Source organism: Triturus cristatus, chromosome 1_2, assembly GCF_964204655.1.
Source record: "Triturus cristatus chromosome 1_2, aTriCri1.1, whole genome shotgun sequence".
In the NCBI taxonomy this organism is placed as follows: domain Eukaryota; kingdom Metazoa; phylum Chordata; class Amphibia; order Caudata; family Salamandridae; genus Triturus; species Triturus cristatus.
Window position 1 is genome coordinate 129,273,079 of NC_140580.1, and position 24,250 is coordinate 129,297,328.

Genomic DNA, 24,250 nt, shown 5'->3' on the forward strand with positions numbered 1-24,250 from the left:
ATGGAGAACTCACCTTACTAATTAGTTATTGGCATAGTGGCTGTTGTCCCGCTTCAATAATGTGAGGCAAGGAACGCGGTGCCGGATAGAACCGATGTCTGTCAGGGAAATGAAAGTAGTTATGAGGGTCACGGTTTAGAGGGGCAATATGCTGAAAATGCATAATCCATCAAAGTAACAGGGTGTGATGATTTACCTAATATGCAAGACGAAGGGTTGCTGGCAATGGTTGTAGCCAGACGAGGTCGGGCGGCAGTCAATTATATCTGACGCCGATGCGCGTGCACGAAAAGCCAATGCCGAGCGACGCACGTGCTGTGTGCTCACTGCCAAGTGTATTCTGGACGCATAAAGAGTAATTAATGCTTCATTCTGATCAATAAAAATCATCTCAGGGGCTAACCCTATGCAATAACACAGGGAGGAGTGTCAGGACTAATCACATAAAGAATTATATTAAAATCCATGTAGCAAAAATGAGGGGTAAGGTTACAGTAGAGAATAATGGCATATAACATTGTCCTTTAGTAATCTAGTGGTTTTTACATTCAGAATAAATGTTGCTCAACCATTGAGCAGACGAGGGTTCTTGTACATCTGAAACTCCATGTATCAGAACACTTGAGATCTGATTGGAATCCAAATACATAGGACAGCATACTTTTTAGTTAACATATTCTAGAGATATTAACTTCAATGCATTGTTATAGGTGTAAGAAATAATACATATGTATTGCATATTCAGAATGAATAATGCTCAAACACTAAGCAAAGTGATTTCTCTCACCCCAGGGAGCTCACATTGGAGGCAGACCTTTTGGTGGATTCCAGAGGGCCTGAAGAGGCATTGGGGAGTGATCCCAAGAAGAGTGGTTCAGGTATCTTCAAACCCAGTGTGTTGGAAGTGGCTCAGAGTAGCCCAGCTAGGTCCTGTAATAGTGAGAGGGGTGTAGGACCTCACGTCCTGTCTTTAAGGGGAAGGAGTGAGAATGGGTTATGTCCCGGTAGTGCCCAACCTCCGTCTCAGAGCCTGGATGGTTCTTTAAGGGAACACCAGGTGGGGAGTCTAGTCTGTCCTGAGGGGCTGCCCGTTGTGCGGGATCCCCTAGTGTCTGGTGAACTGGGAGGGTCTGTAAGCAGGCCTTCATCAGTTCTGGTGTCTGGCAGTGCCACTCCAGTTGGGAGGGTGCAGAAGTCCAGAGTGAGGGGTGAGAGGGGAAAAGAGTCCCCAGTGGAAGAACCAGTGGGTCAGGGGCCAGCCAGAAGGGCTGCGTCACCAGTGAATGACCATGGTGACATCACTTCTGTCCTGGGGGATCTTCGTGCACTGTCAGATGGACAGGGGTCGGGAGATCTGCGCCAGGCAGACTGTCACACGACACATGAGTTATGTGTCACCCTCAGGGGGGGCATGCGTGCTTCCCGGGAAGTCCTGGTGCGCCAGGCGAGTGTTCAACCGCATAGTGTCATCGGTTTTGAGGGAAGTGTTTGGTAGTGGGAGTTGAGGTTCTGGGGGTAGACTTGGGGTCCCCCAGGGTCAACAAAGCACTCTTGTTTCACCCTTAGTGGCACTAGGGCAACCGGTTGCAGAGTGCTGAGGCCCAATGTTATCCGGTTGGTGGCTGCTGCAAGCAGGCCACTGGGTTGTGGGAGCAAAGCTCCCGGACTTTAGCTCAGGGCAAATGGGGAAACAAATTAGCACCAAAGGTGCACCCTCAGCGACACTAGGGCGGCCAGGTGCTGTTTCTATGTCGTACGCCCTGTTGTTTTCAATTAAGAACCTCCGGTTTGTAAAGAGACAGCAGGCTTTTGGATGAAGGTCTTCTGGGTGCGACCACCACTTCGAGAGTTAAGTTGGGAAGTTAGGGGTTGTGAGAAAGTGCCATCTTTCTTGCATGGTATGCCCCTACTTTTTGCTGAATTGCTGAATGTACTTTGACTGAGTGTGCCCTGGACTCCTGCCAATCAGGTGCCCAGGGCCTATGTTCCTTCCCTAAAAACCTAAAACCCAAATTGGCAAGCCCTGGCCACATGTCAGCCCCTGGGAAATGGTACCCAGGGCCTTGTGACCAGGGAAGGCCTCTAAGGGCTGCAGCACTCATTGTGCCACCCTTAGAGGCCCTGTAACCTAACACACACATAATGCCCTTGCAGGCTGAGTGTCTGGGTACAGGACAAAACAAAGAGTCGACATGGCACACCCTGTGTGCCATGCCCACCACCTACACTGCACTGGCATACATCAGCCACCCCTCTAGCTGGGTGCCCCATGCCAGTGGTGTGGGCACAGGAGCAGGAGCCCTGTGCCCCTACAGTACCCAGGTCCATTCCTGGGCACTGTAAGTGCATTGCTGCCATTTAAGAGTACGTGGTGCTGAGAGCTCGTCAAACACAAACTCCACAGCACCATAATGGCAACACTGAAGACTGAGAAGTTTGGTATCAAACTTCTCAGCACATTAAACCCGCACTGATGCTAGTGTGGGATTTAATGTACCAAGCACCCCAGAGGGCATCTTAGAGATGCCCCCTGAAAACTAACCTACAATCCACGTCCGGTCTGAGAGGCTGCCTAGGCTGCCACACAGCAGACATGTTGCTGGACCCCTGGGTAGGAGAACCCTGCTCTCCAGGGCCTGCAACAATGCACATCCTGGGCGAGGTGCTAGATCTCCTCCCCCAGGATGGGCAGGGAGAAGCTTCAAAGGCATGCCACCTCTGTGAGCTTCCCCAGGCCACTGCAACCCCCACTCTGGCGGGAAGCTTGGCCAGAAACCCCAATTAAGGACAGGGGATGTGCCAGCCTGCCTACCCGACCCCTCAGGTGGGGTAGGCGAGGTGAAGCACATCTCCGGGCTCTCGCCATCTTGAAGATGGGGAGCCCTGCCCAATCAGGACTAGGCTACTGCCCCCCCTCCCACAGGAGAGAGGCAGGATAGGGGGTGTACCCACCCCATGACAGGGACCCATTGGTCCCTGCCCTTCACCTACCTGTAACGCCCCTAAATCCAGTATTTAGGGGCACCCTGAACCTTCCTTCCCCAGATTCCAGATTCCGAAATACAAAGAAGAGCAAGAAGAAAGAAGACCTGCCCTGCAGCTGCTAAGAAGAGGAAGACACCAACTGCAATGGCCCCAGCCCTACCGGCCTGTCGACCCTCGAACCTGCTCCTGCTCCATCCCGGCATCTCTTGTGGCCAGCAACCTCACAAACCCTGGAGGACCTGGCTACCTTTTGGCTCTAAGCCCCTGGGACTCCCATGAGTAGAGGCTCTACTCAAAATCTGCTTCTAATCCCTGGCATCAGCCTGGAACCGCGAACCCTTCACACTCTGCACCCGCCAAGCCTGACCTGTGCCGGAGTGAACAAAGATCACGAGGACGACCCCACGGCGACTGTGACCCCGAGTCCGGCACCCAAGGACTTCCCTCGACGCTCCTGACGACGCCTGCAGCCTCAGAACCAGGTGCCCCCCCCCCAACCGCGATCAGCAGAGGGTAAGATTTCCCGACAGCAAAAGGCACCCCGGCGCCCCGCGGCCCCCTGTGCCCAACTCTGGGGTACCTACCTATCATCCAACTTACCTCTCAAAGTGGTGGTGGCACCTGAAGAATCTTCGTCCCTGAGCTTGCAGTCTTTTTCTAAACCGGAGCTTTCCCATTGAAATCAATTGAGCGCCCGAAGGCTCAAAAGCACCCTGCACCCAGCCGCCCGAGTGGCCCTGGCAGTGTAACCTCTACACCTATCTACTTCCCCATTTGCCCTGAGCAAGTGACCAGGAGCCCAGCTCCTACAGCTCTGTGGCCTGCTAGTCAGTAGCCACCAACCAAGGACCCCTGCCTCCCATAGGATAACATTGGGCCTAACTCTCTCTGCACCCGGCCGCCACTGTGCCGCTGAGGGTGTAACAACTGTACCTACCTGACCCTGGGGGACCCCTGAGTCTATGCCCAGAACCTTAACTCTGCCAGTCGAGTACTTACCTTAAAGCCGATAACTCAATTTTCTCCTTAGGGTAACATTGACTGGTTTTTCCTGAAATTTCTTCTAAGTGTGGACTTTCCAAAACGTAAAATATTCTCCAAAAATCAGCCGAGTAACGAAAACGAAAATACTCACCTGCTATTAGGTGAGCTCCCAGTGCTGGATCTTGGTACCCAGCACTGACTCTGAAAAATATTCACAACCGTACTTACCAGTAACCCAATTTTCTTCCATAGGAAACCATTGACTGTTTTTCTGTGAAATTTCTTCTGCCAATTTCTGCAAACTTTAAATATTCTTTTAAAATCGTATAAATTGTGAAAACGTAATTACTTACCTGTTTTAGATAAAGGTCCCAGTACTGAGTCTAGGCACCCAGTACTGGATTACAAAAGTAACGAGAACATACTATACCTGCAACTTGAATTTTCTTCCATAGGGAATCATTGACTGTTTTTCTATGAAATTAAGTGTCAACTTTTAAAATAGCAAAATATTGTCTAAAAATCATAACAGTATGTAGGAATGCCGATAGCCTGACACGAGGTATGTATGGAGACCAGGCAGCATATGAGGTATTATAATCCTTATTTAATAGGAACAAGCCACAGGGTACAGGATTTCCTCCTTTCTTTTAACTACAAATGAACTGAATGACCAAACAGGGGCATCCACAAGTTAGCACCACAGGTTCAGGGCTGAGCCAGCGTATTTCTGCTATCGCTCCTTCTCTCCTCCGATGGTTGCAGTGACCTTCTTGCCCCCTTCTCTGGTTCTTCTCACCCTCTTCGTAGGGGAACCTCCAAAAACCCGGGCAGCCCCAAGGGAAAAGAAAGAAACGCTCTGGTTAGGTTCTCCTCACTTCTCCTATTTGCCTGTGCCACCGCCACCAAACGTCGTGAGAGGGGAAAAGGAAAAAGTAGGGGTCAGGAAGGAACGGTAATGTGAGAGGGGTGAGGGATTCCGATTCTACTCCGACTGTGACTGTGTTGCTTTTTCTATGTACAAGCACCCCAGGTACCCCACCAAAAAGACCCTTTAAGGGGCACTTGCCTGTGGCCACGACCCGGGGCATCCTTTCCCTCTCTCGGGCCGCCGGGCTTGTGCGCAGTGTACGCTTCCTCCCTTGAGGGTACGGCTTCCGAGGTTTCCCCGTCTGCTTCACTGGTCGTCACGGGTCCCGCTCTTCTCCGAGTGCCGTCGCTGACGTCTCCGCTGGTCGTCCGTGGCTCCGTTGTTCTCTCTCCCTGGTTCCGCTCTTCCTCCGCGCTGTCCTGGAACAACGCCTTCCGGGTACCGCCCTCCTTATATTCTATTGGCTGCAGTGTGCTGACGATGCGCGTTCCGAGCGCAACTAGACCGCAAGCTGTTTCCGGCACTTCCTGGTCGTCGTAATCCGTTTCGCCCACCTTCCGCCTGGCTGCGTCGTCGTCCTCCTCACATTCGCCCCCCCTTAGGAATGGACGATGGGGCCATTCACAGCAAGGATGCCGGGACAAATAATCCGCACTCAGTTGCTTCCTCCCCGGCATGTGAAGTGTCTGAAACGAAAAAGGTTGTAAGGCGAGAAACCAACGGAGAATGCGGGCATTGGTGTCTTTGTTTTGTGCGAGCCAGGTCAGGGGAGCGTGATCAGTAAACACAAGAAAGGGTCTGCCCAAGAGATAATATTGCAATGACTCTATAGCCCATTTAATGGCTAAACACTCCTTCTCTATCGTGGAATAGTTAGTTTCTCGGGGGAATAGTTTTCTGCTGATGTACAACAGGGGTCTCAGTTCGTCATGAGAGTCTGGTTGGTATAAGACAGCCCCCAGCCCGTAACCAGAGGCGTCAGTCTGTAGAACAAACGTGCGAGCAAAGTCGGGGCATCGTAGCACTGGGGCTGTACAAATGGCACGTTTTAGGGCTTCAAAGCTGGTTTCTTGGGCACTAGTCCATGACTGTATGTGTGTTGGGTGTGTTTTAGACAAAAGCTCAGTGAGCGGGCTGGCTAGGGAGGAGAAATGGGGTATAAACCGCCTGTAATATCCTATGTATCCTAAGAAGGACCGGACTTCCTTCTTGGTTCGTGGCCTGGAAATGGTGCGGATGGCTTCGATCTTATCTACCTGGGGCCTGATGTGTCCTTCCTGTATGGTATACCCCAAATATTGTATCGTATTGGTTCCCAGGAGTGATTTCTTTGGGTTGATGGTTAGGCCTGCGTCCTGTAATGCTCGGAATATAGAAGTGAGATGTGACAGGTGGTCTTCCCATGTGTGGCTAAAAACCACGATGTCGTCTAGATAAGCTGCAGCGTACTTCTGGTGCGGCTTCAGTACGTGGTCCATGAGCCTCTGAAATGTGGCTGGGGCCCCATGTAACCCGAATGGGGGGACCTTAAAGTGGTATAGCCCTGAGGGAGTGGAAAACGCAGTTTTTTCTTTGGATGTGGGGTCTAACGGGATTTGCCAATATCCCTTCGTTAGATCTAGGGTGGACATGTATCTAGCGTGTCCCAGCCTCTCCACCATCTCATCAATCCGAGGCATGGGATAGGTGTCAAACTTTGTGATGGCGTTCACCTGTCGGAAATCAATGCAAAAGCGCAGACTGCCGTCTGGCTTTGGCACGATGACGATTGGAGAGCACCAGTTGCTCTGGGATGGTTCTATTATTCCTGCCTGGAGCATGTCTACCACTTCCTTCTCTACGGCCTCCCTACGGGCTTCTGGGATGCGATAGGGTTTTTGTTGTACTATTTTCGGGTGTAAAGTTACTATTCTGTGCTGGACCAGAGTTGTCAACCCAGGGCTTGGGGAAAAAAGGTCGGGAAAAGTGGTTAGTACAGTACCAAGCTGCAGTTGTTGTTCAGTAGTTAACATGTTCCCTAGGGGAACGGGATGGTCCGCGGCGTTGTGGACTGACAGGAGTGGTATGTCTAACCGTGGTGTGCTACAGGTCAGTAAAGCAGGGCTATGTCCTAAAGTGGACGGGGACTCCTCCCATTTCTTTAGGAGGTTTACGTGATATATTTGTTTACCTCCGACTCTGTGGGGCAGTAGGATGCTGTAGGTTACAGGCGTGATTTGTTGTTCTACCTCAAACGGCCCTTGCCACTTCATTAGTAGCTTGTCTTCCGTGGAAGGGAGTAGTAGGAGCACCTTGTCCCCGGGCCGAAACGTCCTAAGGCGACTGTTGCGATCGTAATACCTTTTCTGTGTGTCCTGCGCTTCCTGCATGTTTTCCTGCACTAGTCCCCATAGGTGTGTTAGGGAAGATTTCAGATCGGCAACAAACTGTAGTAGAGTTTTTCCTTCCTCGTCTTCCCCTTCCCACTGTTCGCTAGCCATCTCCAATAATGTCCTGGGCTTTCTCTCAAACAGCAACTCAAACGGGGAATACCCAGTGGACTTTTGTTCGTGTGTCCGAATTGCAAAGAGAACTAGTGGAAGTTTCCGATCCCAATCCCTCCCTGTATCAGAGACGACCTTGCGGAGTAAGTTTTTTATGGTTTTGTTATATCGCTCCACAAGGCCGTCTGTCTGGGGGTGATAGACTGACGTTCTTATCCTTTTTATCCCGAGTAGGGTACATATCTGGCCCATCATTCGTGATACGAAAGGTGTACCCTGGTCGGTCAGGATCTCGGAGGGAAAACCGACCCGTGAAAACAATGTTATCATCGCTTGAGCGACGGCTGGGGTGGTAATGCGTGACAACGGGAAAGCCTCCGGGTATCGACTAGCATAGTCGACTATGACGAGTATGTAACGGTGTCCCCGGGATGACGGAGTCAGGGGCCCAACTAAGTCCATACCGACTCGTTTAAATGGGATGTCGATAATGGGTAGCGGCTGTAGGGGAGCTTTGGTGATGGACCCTGGATTCGTGTATTGACAACGCGTGCAGGCCGCGCAGTGTTTTGCCACGTCTCTATAGACACCCGGCCAATAGAATTTCTCCAATAGGTACTTTAGGGTATTCTCCTTACCATAGTGGCCCCCCCCCCATTTTGTTATGGGCCAGCTGGAGTACATGATCCCGGAAGAATTGGGGAACAAGCAGTTGGGTTCTTACTACAGAGTCTTTCTTTTCGGCTCTATACAACAATCCCCTGTTTACTACAAAGTAGGGTCCTACCTGGTCTGGCGGCTCGTTCTGGACCTGTTCCCAGGCGTGTATGAGCGTTTTGTCATCCCGTTGGGCTGTCCGGAAACTATAGGGTACTGTTCCGTCGGTATCTGCAAGGGAAAGGGGAAAGGCAGTTCGTGATAGTAGTGAACAAAAATCTTTTTTCTCTTTCCTCCTTTCGCGTCTACTTTTTCTCTCTCGCCCTTCTTGTGTTTCTATCTCAGTCGTGTGAAACGGGGCTTCGTCCAGCCAAGAGGGGTTGCTCCTTTTTGTTCCCTCTATATACATTTCGAATTTGGGGTGATCAGTTCCTATAATCACGGATTCGGGCAAACAGGGAATCACCCCCACTTTTTTGAGGTGGGGGTCGTTATCCATGTCTAATATGACTTCTGCTGTAGGATATGTTTTTGTATCCCCATGGACGCAGGTCACCTTCACTTGCTCTGAAGGGTGCAACAGGTGGTTTCCAACCAGGGATCCGTCAACCACTGTGACGTGACACCCGGTGTCTAACAGTGCCTGTCGCTTCTTTCCGTTTAAGTACACCTCTGTTTAGTAGCGTTGGGAACCCTCCCAAGTTAACAGGACCCTGCCCCGAGTATATCCCACCTCCATAGGTTCAGCGGACGGCGCTCGGTGAGGACACTGTCTAGCTATATGGCCCCATTCGGCGCAGCTGAAACATTGAGGACCTTGTCCACTAGGGCCTGCGGGAACAGGAGTTGGTTTTGGAAGAGACCGGAGGGGTGGAAAGGGCCTTGCTTCGGGTTTTAGGGGAGGTCTAATGGAGGACTGCAGCTGTGGTCGTGCGAGTGGAACCTGATGTTGGGGTCTCACAGTGCCTCCTCTAAAGTCGGGGGCCCTGTGGAAGGCGCATGCTATTTCAACCGCAGAGGCGGTGGTGAGATGGGGGTGTTGTTTCACCCATGACTTTGTGGTGGGTGGTAGGGCGTCTAGATATTGCTCTAGGAAGATTTTTTCAACAACCTCCTCCATTGTAGATACGTGGGGTGTTAGCCATCTGGTACCTAAATCCCTTATCCTATAATACAAAGCCCTAGGGTTATCCCCAGTAGTCCACTTTTCTTTTCTAAACTTTGTGCAGTAATGTTCTTGATCGAACCCCAGTCTTTCTAGGATTGCTTTCTTTACTTCCGCATAGGCAGTCGTCCCATCAGGGTTAGCTGCTTGGTATGCCGCTTGCAACTCTCCTGAGAGGAGTGGTGCAATGTACTGGCCCCACCTTTCTTGTGGCCAGGCCGCTGTAGACGCTACTCGCTCAAAGTTCAAGAAGAAATAATCAGGGTCTTCCCCTTCCTTATATTTCTGCAGGACCGTTCCTGGAACAGTGGGGTGGACTCGGGTATGTACAATAGCGTCCGTAAGCCGCAGTATGGCAGTATCCTGTACTTGTTGATTCGTGGTGACTACTGTTGCCTGGTCCTTAAGGGCTCCCTGTAAGGCTTCCCTCTCTAATCTGGCTGCCTGTAGCTGTTGCTCGAACACCAGCTGCAAGTGTCTTTGTCCTTCGGCCAATTGGGCGAGCATATCCTCCAGAGGCACGGGCTGTGTCATGGTTCGACACACTGGGACTCAGATATCCCACTTCTGACACCACTTTGTAGGAATGCCGATAGCCTGACACGAGGTATGTATGGAGACCAGGCAGCATATGAGGTATTATAATCCTTATTTAATAGGAACAAGCCACAGGGTACAGGATTTCCTCCTTTCTTTTAACTACAAATGAACTGAATGACCAAACAGGGGCATCCACAAGTTAGCACCACAGGTTCAGGGCTGAGCCAGCGTATTTCTGCTATCGCTCCTTCTCTCCTCCGATGGTTGCAGTGACCTTCTTGCCCCCTTCTCTGGTTCTTCTCACCCTCTTCGTAGGGGAACCTCCAAAAACCCGGGCAGCCCCAAGGGAAAAGAAAGAAACGCTCTGGTTAGGTTCTCCTCACTTCTCCTATTTGCCTGTGCCACCGCCACCAAACGTCGTGAGAGGGGAAAAGGAAAAAGTAGGGGTCAGGAAGGAACGGTAATGTGAGAGGGGTGAGGGATTCCGATTCTACTCCGACTGTGACTGTGTTGCTTTTTCTATGTACAAGCACCCCAGGTACCCCACCAAAAAGACCCTTTAAGGGGCACTTGCCTGTGGCCACGACCCGGGTACCGGGCCGTGGCAGCTGGACCCGGGGCGTCCTTTCCCTCTCTCGGGCCGCCGGGCTTGTGCGCAGTGTACGCTTCCTCCCTTGAGGGTACGGCTTCCGAGGTTTCCCCGTCTGCTTCACTGGTCGTCACGGGTCCCGCTCTTCTCCGAGTGCCATCGCTGACGTCTCCGCTGGTCGTCCGTGGCTCCGTTGTTCTCTCTCCCTGGTTCCGCTCTTCCTCCGCGCTGTCCTGGAACAACGCCTTCCAGGTACCGCCCTCCTTATATTCTATTGGCTGCAGTGTGCTGACGATGCGCGTTCCGAGCGCAACTAGACCGCGAGCTGTTTCCGGCACTTCCTGGTCGTCGTAATCCGTTTCGCCCACCTTCCGCCTGGCTGCGTCGTCGTCCTCCTCACACAGTAAATCGACTTTTATCACTTGTTTCTAAGTACTGTCCCAGGACTGAATCTAGGATCCAGTCCTGGAATCACAAAAGTAATCCTAAAAGTAATCTATTGCAAATAACTTGAAACTTCCATTGAACTCAATGCATTATTTTTAAAATTGTGTTGCCTATTGCAACCACTTGCAACTTTCTGGAGGAAAACAGAATCCGTAGAAGGGTATTTGGGGCACAAATCTCATCACCCACCTTCATATGCCATAAAGAACTGAGCCTACACTATGTGGAGGATTTTATCAAATCTCGTACTGCCTTATTTTGGTTAAAGTTATGGCGAAATCCTGCTGCAACTCTAACCCAACAAATCATTACAGATTGCCTTAGCTGTGATAGGGGTAAATACATACCTTGGCTTAGTGCTGTACATAAAAGCTTAGCCAGCATTCACTTAGAACATACTTTTTTTCTTCCCTCCGCTGCCGAAAACATAAATTTAAAAGCAGCGAGGGGCGCACTATATGATCTATATCGTGAAGACAGAGAAAAGACCGAGCTTCTTAAGCCATCAATTATTAGATATACTCCTATCCTGAGGACATCAGGTAACAACTATCTTAAGCCACAAGAGTGTCTAAGGAAAAACATAGGGAGATGGAATAGGAGCTTACTCTTCCGTCTTAGGGACAATAGCGTAAAATATCTACTCCGCTTTCCGATTGGTTTTAACAAAAATTTGGAGGAGACTTTTTGCCCATGTGGTGATGGTTGCAAACAAACAATGCCACACTTCTTGTTCTCTTGCAAATTTTATGTAAGGTACACAAAACAATATTTAATCCCGTATTTTAAGGCAAACGAGATGTCTAATCATAATTTGGCGTATCAAGAAATATTGCAATTGGGTTGCGAGGACATGATCTACCGTGTAAGCTCCTTTCTACGAGCAGCGGTTAAATCTCGAGCCTCTATGAATGCCCCTTGAAACATGTTATTAATTTGTAATGTTTTTCTCCGATTATGCTTATTTATGATGTGTCTATCTTGTACATGGTTGGATGTTATAAATTGCCTATTTGCACTATGATTAATGTTTACATTTTTGCGACCTTTGCACAGCAATGCTGGCGGCACTTGTATGGTCTAAATAAGGCAAACCTATCGCCCATTTGCACTTATCATCATAGCTACATACCGGGCTTATGCTACCCAATAGACTGTAATACATGTGATAAGCCCGTTTTCCACATAGTTGGATGTTTACAAATTGTATATTTTGCAAAGTGTTTAAAGCTTACGTTTTGCGTTTTTGCACAGTAATGCTGCTGGTCTCTGTATGAATTATTGGTTAATTTATTCATTTTTAAATTGCATTTACAACTTGCATGTTGGCTCTATGATATTTAATTTTACAAGTTTATCGTCTGATCTTATTTTTAACTATTTTTATGCTTGAGAGAAGATTGTATGCTACATGTACATTAGCAGTGATGTTGTACTTTTATGGATATATAGTATATCCGAATAAAGATAATTGAATTTAATTTGTAACTTTCTACAAAAGCCAAGTGCATATTGAAAAAGTATGTTCGAGGCATATGAGCTGCAGATTACACACTTTTGCATAGATCGGCATCTGGTGTTGGGCCCGGATGTTTGCAGTTTGTTTTTCCTCTTGGAAACTCTTTGGAAGTTACGAGGTCGGTGACTCCTCCTTTGGATCGTATTGCGCATGGGCTTCGGCTCCATCCTCAGACTGTTTTTTTCCGCCATCGGGCTCGGATGTAATCTTCGCGCTCCGGTTCCGAACATTTCCAGTTCAACGATCGAAGCGGAATCCTCACTTCACATTGCGGTATTGTTTCGATCGCGATCTCCTCAATCAACACACCTTCTCATCGACAAATCTTCGGTTCCAGTCGTCGACGGCGGCCTTCGGGCCTACGCAAGCTCCGGTCCCGGCTAAAGAACTCCATTCAAGAAGTGCCCTCGATGTGGGTCCAAATTCCCCCACACCGATCTTCATGAGGTATGCAACCTCTGCCTCTCCCCTGAACACGAGGCTCGAGACTGTCCGGACTGTAAGTCTTTCAGATCGAAAAAGACTATTCGGGACCGAAGAGCCAGACGAAACATGGCACACTCCTCAACCTCCGTTCCAGTCGATATCTTCGGAGACGACATCGAAGATCCGGGACAGCAGCGCACCGAAGAGGACCTCATCAGTGCTTCCGAGGCCGACGACTCAGATGTGGAGGATATCACTCCGGCGCAGAGGGTCGTGAGTAATATACCCCCCCCCCCACACCTGCGCCAGCACACAAAAAGGCTTCGGTCACGCCTTCGCCTCCGGGCCTGGGCAAGACCAGAGACACTGCTTCACACACCCCACCTTCGGGCCCGGTGAAGAAGCAAAATAAGCGTTCCGGCGGCTCGGGCTTGAGCCAGCCTGTCAGCGGTGCCGAGAAACATACTTCGGCACCGAAAAAGAAACCGGCCTCTACCTCGACACCGAGCTCCGCACCAAAGCCCTTGAGGTCGAAACCCAGCACTTCCGTACCGACGCCAACTTCGGTACCGACCAAACCCCATAAGGCCCTCGGCACCGACACTTCCAAGCCGAAGCCCACCTCGGCGCCGACCAAAAAATCGGAGGTTCCCAAGCCCATTGCTAAGCAAACTGTCACGGACAAGCCTAAAAAGTCATCGGCCCCGAAAACTTTAGCGCCGACGGACCAATCACTGTTACAGGAACTATTTACACCGGATCCCTTACAAAAAACTCTCACCAGGGATCCAAAAACTGGACATTTGGCGCACTCTTCCAAAAAGAGACATTTGGACAAACCGGCTCCGCCTCCACCTCCAAAGAGGAAGGACTCTGCTACCTCCCCTTTCAGAATACCTTCCCCACCTCCTCCACCCTCTCCACCTCTGCCTTCTCCACCCCCACCTCATCGCTCTCCGACCCCGTCTCCAGACGATGATGATCAGGGGGACCCATATCACGATACAGGGATTGTGCCCCAAGACCCCACCCCTACAGGATCTCCAGACCCATGGGACGACTACAATAACCCAGATATTCCCGACGTCCCACAAGATGACCTTTACCCTTCCTGGCCATCTCCACTGGAAGACTCCTTAGGTTTCCACCACCTACTTCAAAGGGCGGCACACTATCACGGGGTAGAGTTGCACACTGACCCAGTGGAGGAGGATTTCCTCCTTGACACATTTGATACCACACATAGGTCTACCTCCATACTACCTATGCTCAAGGGTGTGGTAAAACATGCGCCAGAGGTTTTTAAGGACCCAGTCAGGGCCAGGGTCATTAACCCACGCATAGAGAAAAAATGCAAAGCTGCCCCCACAGATCCTGCCTATATCAAAGGGCCGCGCCACTAGATTCCCTAGTGGTTTCCACTGCACGAAAAAGATCAAATTCCCAGGCGTCAGGCGAAGCACCACCACCTGACAAAGAGTCAAAGCTACTGGACGCATCAGGAAAGCGCACTGAGTCACAGGCAGCCAATATATGGCATATCGCCAACACCCAAGCGCTATTGGCCAGATACGATAGGGCATATTATGATGAATTAGAAACCATAATGCACCACCTCCCTGAAAGATATAAAACTAAGGCCAATGAATTAATTCAAGAGGGCAAGACAATAACTAACACCTCTATACGCTGTGCCTTAGACGCAGCAGACACAGCCTCCAGGGCCATTAATACTAGCGTCCTCAGTCGCCATGCTTGTCTAAGAATATCAGGTTTTAAACCAGAGGTACAAGCCTCCATCCTGAATCATCCCTTTGACCAAGAACACCTATTCGGCCCAAAATTAGATGAGGCCCTCGAAAAAATGAATGGGAGCCCTGCAGTCACACCCTCCTAGGCGCTCTTTTCGCCTCACTTCCTTTCGGAGTACATCTAGAGGCTACACCTCAGATAACGCGTCCACTTCCTACAAATCCCCCACTCAGTCCACCTTCACAAGGGGTTATCAAAGAGGCGACTATAGGGGCAATAATAATAAAGGCAGAGGCAAAACAAATACCGCCCGCTCTGCCACACCGCCTACCCAATGACTTCCCCCCGCTCCCTCCAGACCATCCCACTCCGGTCGGGGGCAGACTTCAAAATTTCCTTCATGTCTGGGAGACCATCACCTCAGACAAGTGGGTGACCCAAATTATTCGGTCAGGATACTGCCTGGAATTAACATCTACCCCCCCAAACATTCCACCCAGGCAACGCCCAATGTCACAAGAACATTCCACATTACTAAAACAGGAGGTAATCTCCCTCCTACAAAAACATGCAATAGAACAAGTTCCCATCAATCAGCAAAATTTAGGGGTCTACTCCCTATATTTTCTGATACCAAAAAGGGACAAGACCTATTCTAGATCTCCGGCCCCTAAACACATACATACATTCAGACCATTTTCACATGGTAACGCTTCAGCAGGTGCTTCCGCTCCTCTCCCAGAACGACTTCCTCACCACACTGGACTTGAAAGACGCATACTTCCACATTCCAGTCCACCATGCTCACAGAAAGTACCTCAGATTTGTAGTGGGTGGGCAACACTACCAGTTCAAGGTGCTCCCATTCGGAGTCACAACAGCACCACGGGTATTCACCAAGTGCCTAGCGGTAGTGGCGGCACACCTCAGAAGACAGCACATTCACGTCTTTCCATACTTGGACGACTGGCTGATAAAAGCCACGTCCTACAACCAATGTATACACCACACCGCCACTACAATCCAACTCCTTCACCAACTAGGCTTCACGGTGAACCACCAAAAGTCCCAGCTAACACCATCCCACATAAAACAATACCTCGGTGCCACCTTAGACACCTCAAAAGCAATAGCCTACCCCAATCCGGCAAGGCTTTGCGACAAAGATTCATACTTCAACACTACCTTCCAGCAAGAGTGTTTATGCAACTGTTAGGGATGATGGCCTCTTGCATTTTCATAGTGCCCCACGCAAGACTCCAGATGCGTCCACTCCAAGAGTGCTTAGCGCGCCAATGGAACCAGGCCCAGGGGCAACTGACAGATCTGGTGTTGGTTAGACGGTCGCACCCATCGCTCTCTGCAGTGGTGGAACACCACAAACCTTTCCAAAGGTCGACCGTTCCTGGACCCGGTTCCACAAATAATACTAACAACAGACGCATCGCTCTCCGGCTGGGGAGCTCATCTATTACACCTCACAGTGCAGGGCACATGGACGCTGCAACAAAAGTTACTCCATATCAACCATCTGGAGTTACTACCAATGTTTCTAGCCCTAAAATCTTTTCAGACACAGATTTCAGGCAAAGCAGTCCTCATTCGCACAGACAACATGACGGCCATGTATTACATTAAAAAACAAAGCGGCACACACTCTCCACAGCTCTCTCACCTAGCACAGAGCATATGGAGATGGGCAATTCCACACAAAATCTTTCTCCTAGCCCAACATGTCCCAGGAGTCCAAAACACCATGGCAGATCTGCTCAGCAGACAGACGCAACAGTTCCACGAGTGGGAACTTCACCCGCAGGTTCTTCACCCGTTCTTTCAAACGTGGGGGCATCCACAAATAGACCTTTTCGCCACCCACGAAAACAAAAAATGCCCAAGCTTCGCCGCCAGATACCCACACCCATTGTCCAAAGGAAATGCGATATGGATGAACTGGTCAGGCAAATTTGCGTACGCTTTTCCACCTCTCCCACTAATTCCATTAGTGGTGCGAAAGCTACAACAGCATTCCCTCACGCTGATCCTAGTAGCTCCAACATGGGCCAGACAACCGTGGTACACCACGCTGCTGGAACTCTCGGTAGTACCACACCAAAAGCTACACCTCTCACCATGCCTCCTAACCCAGAATCATGGAGAGATCAGGAGAGATCAGGCACCCGGACCCAGCTCAGCTCAGCTCAGCTCAACCTTGCGATCTGGCTTCTGAAATCCTAGGGTCAAGACTGATTTGTATATGACTGGGTCCAAACTGGAATGGCATGGTGAGCAAAACAACAATGGATTTAGGCCCAGATCTCTGTACTGGGGTGAATGTATGACATTGTTCTGCATTCTGTCCATCAACAGTTCTTTTTGCAGCTAGCAGTTGATGGCAGCCCCTGGTTTACACCCCCACTTTGGGCGGGAAAACCGTCAGGAAAAATTCTAATGAATAGGTGTGCCCACCTCTGCCAACCCAACCCTTAAGATTGGGGAAGCGAGGTGAAGCACAACTATCAGTCCCCGCCATCTTGAAGATTGAGGACCCCTCCATTCAGGGCTAGGTCTATGTCCCCCTCCCATGGCATAATAGAGGATTTCGTCACCCCAAGTAAGGTGCCCATTGGCCCTTCAGGCCTCTGTAAGTATAGAAAATGGTACCTGGTTACCTAGGGCATTTGGACTGAAGAGGGACCCCTCACCTAGGCCATGCAGACTGCCACTGCAACATGCATGGACTTGTGCAAACAAAAAGAACACAGTTGACATGGCACTGCTATACCAACTTGCACTGCCTAAGGTATAGGTAAGTCACCCCTCTAGCAGGCCTTCCAGCCCAAAGGCAGGGTGCACTGTACCACAGGCATGAGCAGATATGCCCCTACACTATTTAAGGTCATTCTTAGATATTGTAAGTGCCAGGGAAGCCATAGAAAGTACATGGGCTGGAAACTCGACAACTCTAGTTCCCCAGCACCACGATTGCTTCTCTGAACACAGGAGTATTTGGTACCAGCCTGAAGGGCCAGTTGTGAAATCGTTTGTAGGAAAGAAACACTGGCTTAAGGGGACCTGGTTGGCAGGGACCCTGTGCACTACAATCAAAACGACATCAAATTCCAGGTAAAAAGTGGGGGCTAACCATGTCTGATGAGGCACTGTATTGCAGTTAGCACAGCTAGGGGGTCAGCATGTAATAGTGTACTCGCAAATTGGGCGACCATATCTTTCCACAGTAAAAACAGTGGGTTTGTGTGTTTTACTGTCAGGACATGCAGAGTAACTGTCCTGCCTGTGTCATATGTTGCACCCTCTCTTTAGGACTTGGCAGGCCGGCCAGAGGGGTGACTTACACAGATGTACAGGGGAAGTTGTGACTTTGCCTTTGCTTTCAGTGGCAAAGTTGGGCTAACAGGTACACAATTGCTCTACCAGTCTGCAGTGTGGGACCTGTTTTACTTGGGGATCTGTTTTAGTTGGGAGGTGGCCAAGGTGGCCCAACTATTGTTGCAAGCCCTTAGGTACCCACCCTTGTAACCTACATGTCCTGGGTACCTAGGTAACATTACTAGGGACTTGCAGGTAAGTTAGCCATTTCCAATTTGATACAGTCTATTCGAAATACAGTTTAGGGTCCGGGCACTGGCATTGAGTTCAGTCGAAAAACTAGCAGCATCAGTTAACTCAGAGGAGACCCTTAAAAAAGAGGCCTTTTTCACATGTGAATCCAAAAAATATTCTTGCTGCAAAACAAAAAGGCATCTTAACAGTAGGGGTAGTTTTTTATTTTTAAGAGTTTTATGGATTCACATACCATTTACATGCCTCCCCAGAAGGAGGTGAATTTGCAAAGAAGAGGCATAAAACAAAGAACACAACAAAAGGGAAACCAAAAACTCAAAGTAGTCGCTAGAAAAAAATCTGAGGATGGCAACCTTTGAAGGGTTTCCGGGGCATACGTCTGATGTCATAGAAGGATGGAAATGACACCAAAGGGTGGACGATGCCTATGCAAAAAAAAAAAAACAGAGAGAAATAAGACTAAAATACAATTTCAGACCTGACCACTAGCTGAAATAATGCACAGCATGTGAATCTAGAGAATTCTTTAAACTTCAAAAGTACTCCGACATGGGAAGTATCCTTTTCATTTATTTATTTGGCCAAAGGGTCCTTCCTTGTAAACACTGACTGACATGGAACTGCAAATCTTCCTCTGAGAGTAAGAAGTAAAGTGATTATTAGCTGCCTTAACTCAGTGTACTAAACACACATTTAGAAATGACATAATTGTTTTTTTTCTCCAACTAGATCTTTCTGCTTTCAAGGACTTAATAGAAGAATCGGAAATAAAGCATTTTCCTGACAACGACCTTTTACGCCGCCTGCGTTTAGTTACCCAGGATGCAGACAAATGTGCATCAGTGGCGCAACTGCTTCTAAAAGGCAAAAGGCAGACCAGGTAACATTCTTTTTCAGTTTGTTTCCAAGCCTAATGGTGAAATTGTTGAATTGTCTGACTGTTACGCAGCAGCTAATTTCATAGTTTAAAAAAAAATGTGATTGTTTTTGCTTCTTCCCTTGATGGTTTAATAATCGTTTGACCAGTGCAGACTTTTACAAGCTCCCAGTTTGTGATTGACCTGCCGATGTTCTTGCTAAGTTTTTCCTTGTTCTTTTTAGGTATCGATCAGGTGGTGGTAAATCTCAAAGCCTTTTAACTCTGAATGAGCTGCGGAGTTTCGTGAAACAGCTTTATGCCCTCCCATGTGTCATCAGTCAGACACCATTGCTTAAGGTACTGTCATTTTAATTTGGAAATTGGGGTTGACTATTGACTCATTGTTTTTACTTTTAAGAGGTTCTTTTCCTCAATGCTCTTAACTTTCAAGACCACAAGGCCTCACAATCTATCATGCAAATGAAAGTCCTCCAGTAGTGGTTATAAAATACAAAACCTGGTTACCATGACAACAAATTAATTTAAAACACCGTTAACATAAGCCTTGCCTGTTGTCCTTGGCTTTTTTTATGTGCACATAGGTGTTACCAGAATCGCCCCATATTGTTGTTGCAGTTTTATAGAGTAAACCCAAAATCACTTCAAGCTTAACTTTTCCGAATACCACATGTGCGGTTGACACCAATGGGAGGTAAACGCCACCTTGTTTGCTAAAAGACTTGTGCAGCATGGAACATTTTGTAGATCCGTATAATGAGACCTTATTGTGCCATGTATAGTTCGGAAAAACATCTACACAAATCATTTTCTGTCCACCCTATGAGGAGTCTGCACAACTCACTGTGATGCCAATGCTAAGCCCTCAATGCTCCCAGTGTGATTCATTTGAAAATTATATGTTCGAGGCATATGAGCTGCAGATTACACACTTGTGCATAGATCGCCATCTGGTGTTGGGCCCGGATGTTTGCAGTTTGTTTTTCCTCTTGGAAAGTCTTATGAAGTCACAAGGTCGATGACTCCTCCTTTGGATCGTATTGCGCATGGGCTTCGGCTCCATCCTCAGATTGTTTTTTTCCGCCATCTGGCTGGGATGTGATCTTCGCGCTCCGGCTCAGAACAGCTTCCAGTTCGACGGTCGACACGCAATCCTCACCTTAAACCACGGTATTGTTTCGATCGCAATCTCCCCCACTCGACGCGCCTTCTCATCGGCACGGACCTTCAGTTCCAGTCGTCGACGGTGGCCTTCGGGCCTCTCCAAACTTCGGTCCTGGCAAATGGAAAGAACTCCATTTACAAAATGCCCTCGATGTGGGTCCAAATTCCCCCACACCGATCTCCACGAGGTGTGCAATCTCTGCCTCTCCCCTGAACACGAGGCTCGAGACTGTCCGGCGTGTAAGTCCTTCCGGTCCAAAAAGACTATTCGGGACCGAAGAGCCAGAAGAACTATGGCGCACTCCTCGACGACGATTCCGGACGACATCTTCGGGGAAGGCATCGACGCTCCAGAGCAGTACACCGAAGAGGGCATCGTCAGCGCTTCCGAGGCCGACGACTCAGATGTGGAGGACATCACCCCGGCGCAGAGGGTCGTGAGTACTGATTCCCCCCCCACCTCCCCCCCCCCCCCTGGCGGCACCGAAAAAGGCTCCGGTCACACCTTCGCCTCCGGGCCTAGGTAAGACCAAGGACACTGCTTCCAACACCAAACCTTCGGGCCCGGTGAAGAAGCCAAGCAAGCCTTCCGGCGGCTCGGGCTCGAGCCAGCTTACTCCTGGTACCGATAAACACGCTTCGGTGCCAAAAAAGAAGCCGAACTCCATATCGACACCGAGCTCCGCACCGAAGCACTCGGGGTCGAAATTCAGTTCTTTGGCACCGACAACACCCTCGGTGCCGACCAAAGCACACAAGGCCACCAGCACCGACACTTCGAGGCCGAAATCCATCTCGGCGCCGACCAAGCGTCCGGAGGTTCCAAAACCAGGTTCCAAACAACGAACCGGCACGGAAAAGCCTAAAAAGCCAGCGGCACCGATTCCTTCGGCACCGACGGACAGACCAGCCTCACCGGACTTATTTACACCGGATCCCTTGCAAGAAACACTCACCAGGGATCCAAAAACTGGACATTTGACTCTTTCTTCCAAGAAGAGACATTTGGAGAAGCCTGCTCCACCTCCGCCTCCAAAGAGGAAGGACTCTGCTACCTCCCCATTCAGAATACCTTCCCCACCTCCTCCACCTCCTCCACCTTCTCCTCTTCCACCCTCTCCGCCTTCTCCACCCCAACCTCATCGTTCTCCCACCCCTTCTCCACAAGATGATGATCACGGGGACCCATATGATGATAGGGGATGTCCCACAGGACCTACCCACAGGGGACCCCACTCCTTCAGGATCCCCAGACCCATGGGACGACTACAATATGCCTGATATCCCCAACGTCCCACAAGATGACCTTTACCCCTCCAGGCCATCTCCACCAGAAGACTCATTGGGGTTCCACCACCTACTGCAAAGGGCAGCACACTATCACGGGGTAGATTTACATACCGACCCCGTGGAGGAAGACTTCCTCCTTGACACGTTCGACACCACACATAGGTCTACCTCCATATTACCTATGCTTAAAGGAGTGGTAGAGGTTTTTAAGGACCCAGTTAGAGCCAGGGTCATTAACCCGCGCATCGAGAAAAAAATACAAAGCTGCCCATACAGATCCCTCCTACATCAGAGGGCCAGCGCCACTAGACTCTCTAGTGGTATCCACTGCACGTAAAAGGGCAAATTCCCAGGCATCAGGTGAAGCACCACCACCTGACAAAGAGTCGAAGCTACTGGATGCATCAGGGAAATGCACTGCGTCACAAGCAGCCAATATGTGGCGTATCGCCAATACTCAAGCGCTATTGGCCAGATATGACAGGGCACATTTTGACGAGTTAGAGAGCATAATGCACCACCTCCCTGAGAAATATAAAGCTAGGGCCAACGAACTAATTCAAGAGGGTAAAACCATTACAAACACCTCTATACGCTGTGCCTTAGATGCAGCTTCCAGGGCCATCAATACAAGCGTCCTCCTGCGTCGCCATGCTTGGCTGAGAATATCAGGGTTTAAACCAGAGGTACAAGCCTCCATCCTTAACCATCCCTTTGACCAGGACCATCTATTTGGCCCAAAGGTAGATGAGGCCCTAGAAAAAATGAAGAAGGATACAGATACGGCGAAGTCCATGGGAGCCCTACAGTCACACCCTCCTAGACGCTCCTTTTCGCCGCTCTTTCTTTCGCAGTACATCTAGAGGCTACTCTTCAGATACCGCGTCCACTTCGTGCAAATCCCCCACTCAGTCCACCTTCACGAGGGGTTATCAAAGAGGCGGCTATAGGGGTAACAATAATAAAGGCAGAGGCAAAACAAACAACGCCCGCTCTGCCACAACGCCTACCCAATGACTTCCCCCCATTCCCCCCAGACCACTCCACTCCGGTCGGGGGCAGACTCCAACATTTCCTTCCCGTCTGGGCTACCATCACCTCAGACAAATGGGTGACACAAATAATTCAATCAGGCTACTGCCTAGAACTCATATCTACCCCCCCAAACATTCCACCCAGACAGCACCCAATGTCACAAGAACATTTGATACTCCTAAAGCAGGAGGTAGTCTCCCTCCTACAAAAACAAGCATTAGAACCCGTTCCTACCAACCAACAAAACATGGGAGTCTACTCCCTATATTTTCTCATACCAAAAAGGGACGAGACTCTACGGCCCATCCTAGATCTCCGGCCCCTAAACACATACATACACTCCAACCATTTCCATATGGTAACGCTTCAGCAGGTACTTCCACTCCTCTCCCAAAACGACTTCTTGACCACCCTAGATCTAAAAGACACGTATTTTCACATTCCAGTGCACAAAGCTCACCGCAAGTACCTCAGATTTGTAGTGGACGGACAACACTTCCAATTCAAGGTGCTCCCGTTCTGGGTCACAACAGCGCCAAGGGTATTCACCAAGTGCCTAGCAGTGGTAGCAGCACATTTACGAAGACAACACATCCACGTCTTCCCATACTTGGACGACTGGCTGATAAAAGCCGGGTCGTACAATCAGTGTGTTCAACACACATCTATCACCATTCAATTACTCCACCAGCTGGGCTTCACAGTAAACCACCAGAAGTCCCATCTCCAACCATCCCACATAAAACAATACCTCGGTGCCACCATAGACACCTCAAGAGCACTAGCTTACCCCAATCCGGCCAGGATTGCAAGCAGTCAAGCTCTACGTGCAAAATTCGCACTACAACACTCCCTTCCAGCTCGAGTGTTTATGCAACTAATAGGGATGATGGCCTCTTGCATTTTCATAGTGCCTCACGCAAGACTCCAGATGCGTCCTCTCCAAGAGTGCTTAGCACGCCAATGGAACCAGGCCCAGGGTCAATTAACAGATCTGGTGTTGGTAGACGGTCGCACCCATCGCTCTCTGCAGTGGTGGAACACCACGAACATTTCCAAAGGTCGACCGTTCCTGGACCCGGTTCCTCAAATAGTACTGACAACGGACGCATCGCTCTCCGGCTGGGGAGCTCATGTACTACATCTCACAACACAGGGCAAGTGGACACCTCAACAAAAGTTACTACATTTCAACTATCTGGAGTTACTAGCAATCTTCTTAGCCCTAAAATCTTTTCAAACTCAAATTTCAGGCAAGGCAGTCCTGATCCGGACAGACAACATGACAGCCATGTATTATATCCAAAAACAAGGCGGCACACACTCTCCACAGCTCTCTCACCTAGCACAGAGCATATGGAGATGGGCGATACCCCAGAAAATCTTTCTCCTAGCTCAGCATGTCCCAGGAGTCCAAAACACAGTGGCAGATATGCTCAGCAGACAGACACAACAGATCCACGAGTGGGAGCTTCACCCGCAAGTTATTCACCCATACTTTCAAATGTGGGGGCATCCACAGATAGACCTCTTCACCACCCACGAAAACGCCAAATGCCCAACCTTCGCAGCCAGATACCCACACCCATTGTCCAAAGGGAATGCGATATGGATGAACTGGTCAGGCAAATTTGCGTACGCTTTTCCGCCTCTGCCACTCATTCCACTAGTGGTGCGCAAACTACAACAACACTCCCTCACACTAATCCTAGTAGCTCCAACGTGGGCCAAGCAACTGTGGTATACCACACTGCTGGAACTATCTGTAGTGCCGCACCAAAAACTACACCTCTCTCCACACCTCTTAACCCAGAACCATGGAGAGATCAGGCACACGGACCCAGCGCAGCTTAACCTTGCGATCTGGCTCCTGGAATCTTAAAA

At 49.6% G+C, this 24,250-nt stretch overlaps 1 protein-coding gene and 1 pseudogene across 2 annotated transcripts in view; one reads left to right on the plus strand and one right to left on the minus strand.

Moving 5' to 3' along the window:
* Positions 1-24,250, plus strand: part of LOC146866946 (lysine-specific demethylase 5B-like) — a 455,463-nt pseudogene that overhangs the window by 16,544 nt on the left and 414,669 nt on the right. Inside the window, exons 3-4 of the transcript XR_014966744.1 lie at positions 18,730-18,880; positions 19,102-19,216. The product of XR_014966744.1 is annotated as a lysine-specific demethylase 5B-like (transcript). The remainder of the gene's footprint in view (positions 1-18,729; positions 18,881-19,101; positions 19,217-24,250) is intronic.
* On the minus strand, positions 8,657-9,679 carry LOC146866947 (uncharacterized). The gene has a single exon (XM_085614182.1). It carries the CDS (start codon positions 9,677-9,679, stop codon positions 8,657-8,659), a length of 1,023 nt encoding a protein of 340 aa, XP_085470308.1.

What these genes read in the sequence shown, in the direction of transcription:
- LOC146866947 (XM_085614182.1), bottom strand. Translation starts at nt 9,679, where the DNA reads ATGACACAGCCCGTGCCTCTGGAGGATATGCTCGCCCAATTGGCCGAA.